Raw genomic sequence first — 1586 nt, forward strand, 5'->3', positions numbered from 1 at the left:
AAGAGAGAGAGAGAGAGAGAGAGAGAGAGAGAAAGGAGGTGGGGGGGTTGGAGAGGACATTTAAATCGAATTTTTCGGTCTTTCTCGCTGAGCTGGGATGCCTAAATGTTTCCCATTTGTCCTGATATGATATTCAGCTTTTGAAACCCGTCTAAATGACCGATATTGTGTAGAGGTCGGTGTAAAAAACACTTACATAAAAAACCCTCTTTCTTTATTTTCGGAAGCTGGGTGGTAAGGAGGGGGTGGGTGATGATGGCATACAGAAACAATACAGTAGAGAACGGCATTTATCTTTGTCGAGATAACAACAAAGAACAACTGATAACAACTGATATCAACAAATAACAACTGATAACAACAAAATAACGACAAATATCAACACAGAGGTCCTGATTTAGTTGGGTTTTTGTCGATAAATTGTTACTTTCGATTTTACCTTTCGATTTGAACGTAAACCAAAAAAGGGACGGAACTCCGGTCATCGCTAAACAATATTCTATATTACTTCTGGTAGTTGCTCGGAGTTGTGCACGTAAAGTAGGGACCTGGTTGACTATATAAATATTGATTTTGGAGGCTGGAATCAAAGTATTTTGGTGTTATCAGTTGTTATTTGCTGTTATCAGTTGCTATTTGTTGTTTTCAGTTGTTATTTGTTGTTATCAGTTCAATAAAATAACAACAAATATCAACACACACGTCCTAATTAAGTTGCTTTTGCTTGGTTTTTAAGGAAGCCTACATCGGTATTTATCTTTGTCGAGATAACAACAAATAACAACTGAAAACAACAAATAACAACTGACTACCTTAAAAAACAAGTAAAAGTAACTTTAATTAGGACGTTTGTGTTGATATTTGTCGTTATTTTGTTGTTATCAGTTATCAGTTTTTATTTGTTGTTATCAGTTGTTATTTGTTGTTATCTCGACAAAGGTAAATACCCGTAGAGAATATGGATCAATCTAAACTCCCACAGTTAAACGTTTTGTCAGAAATACCAGTCAATCCAGAAAACCAATTGATGCACCTTCTACGTACCAACTAAATAACTTACTAACTAAATGTACCACCCACCTAATTAACTAACGAACTAACGAACTAACTAACGAACTAACGAACTAACTAACTAACTAACTAACTAACTAACTAACTAACTAACTAACTAACTAACCTCTTTTTGATCTTTCCCCCGTTTCCTCGGAGTTACAAATTGCCACAAAAAGGGCACAGACGACCCATTTTACAACTCGAACCTGATACAAGATAAAAAAACAACAACAACAGAAATGTACTTGTTCTTCATGGGATGAACGTCTTCTTATGCAGTAGAAATCTTATCAGTGGCTGAACTTCATTTTTAACTTGCAAACAACAGATGCACAGAGAAAAAGAGAGAAACTGAGATAGATAGATAGATAGATAGATAGATAGATCGATAGATAGATTGATAGATAGATAGATAGACAGACAGATAGATAGATAGGTAGATGATGTAAAGGGGAGAGAGAGGGAGAGAGAGAGAGAGAGATAGAGAGGGGGGAGAAAGGAGAGAGGCAGAGAGAGACAGAGAGAGACAAAGA

General features: G+C 36.1%; 1 protein-coding gene across 1 annotated transcript in view; it reads right to left on the reverse strand.

Moving 5' to 3' along the window:
• The window catches only part of LOC101855968, a gene marked incomplete in the record, with an annotated part of 9578 nt that overhangs the window by 6438 nt on the left and 1554 nt on the right, over nt 1-1586 (reverse strand). The window contains 1 exon segment of the mRNA XM_013086629.1: nt 1178-1259. Within this exon segment, the coding sequence (XP_012942083.1) occupies nt 1178-1259 (82 nt within the window).

The sequence above is a fragment of the Aplysia californica genome, unplaced genomic scaffold, assembly GCF_000002075.1.
Source record: "Aplysia californica isolate F4 #8 unplaced genomic scaffold, AplCal3.0 scaffold00486, whole genome shotgun sequence".
Classification (NCBI taxonomy): Eukaryota; Metazoa; Mollusca; class Gastropoda; order Aplysiida; family Aplysiidae; genus Aplysia; species Aplysia californica.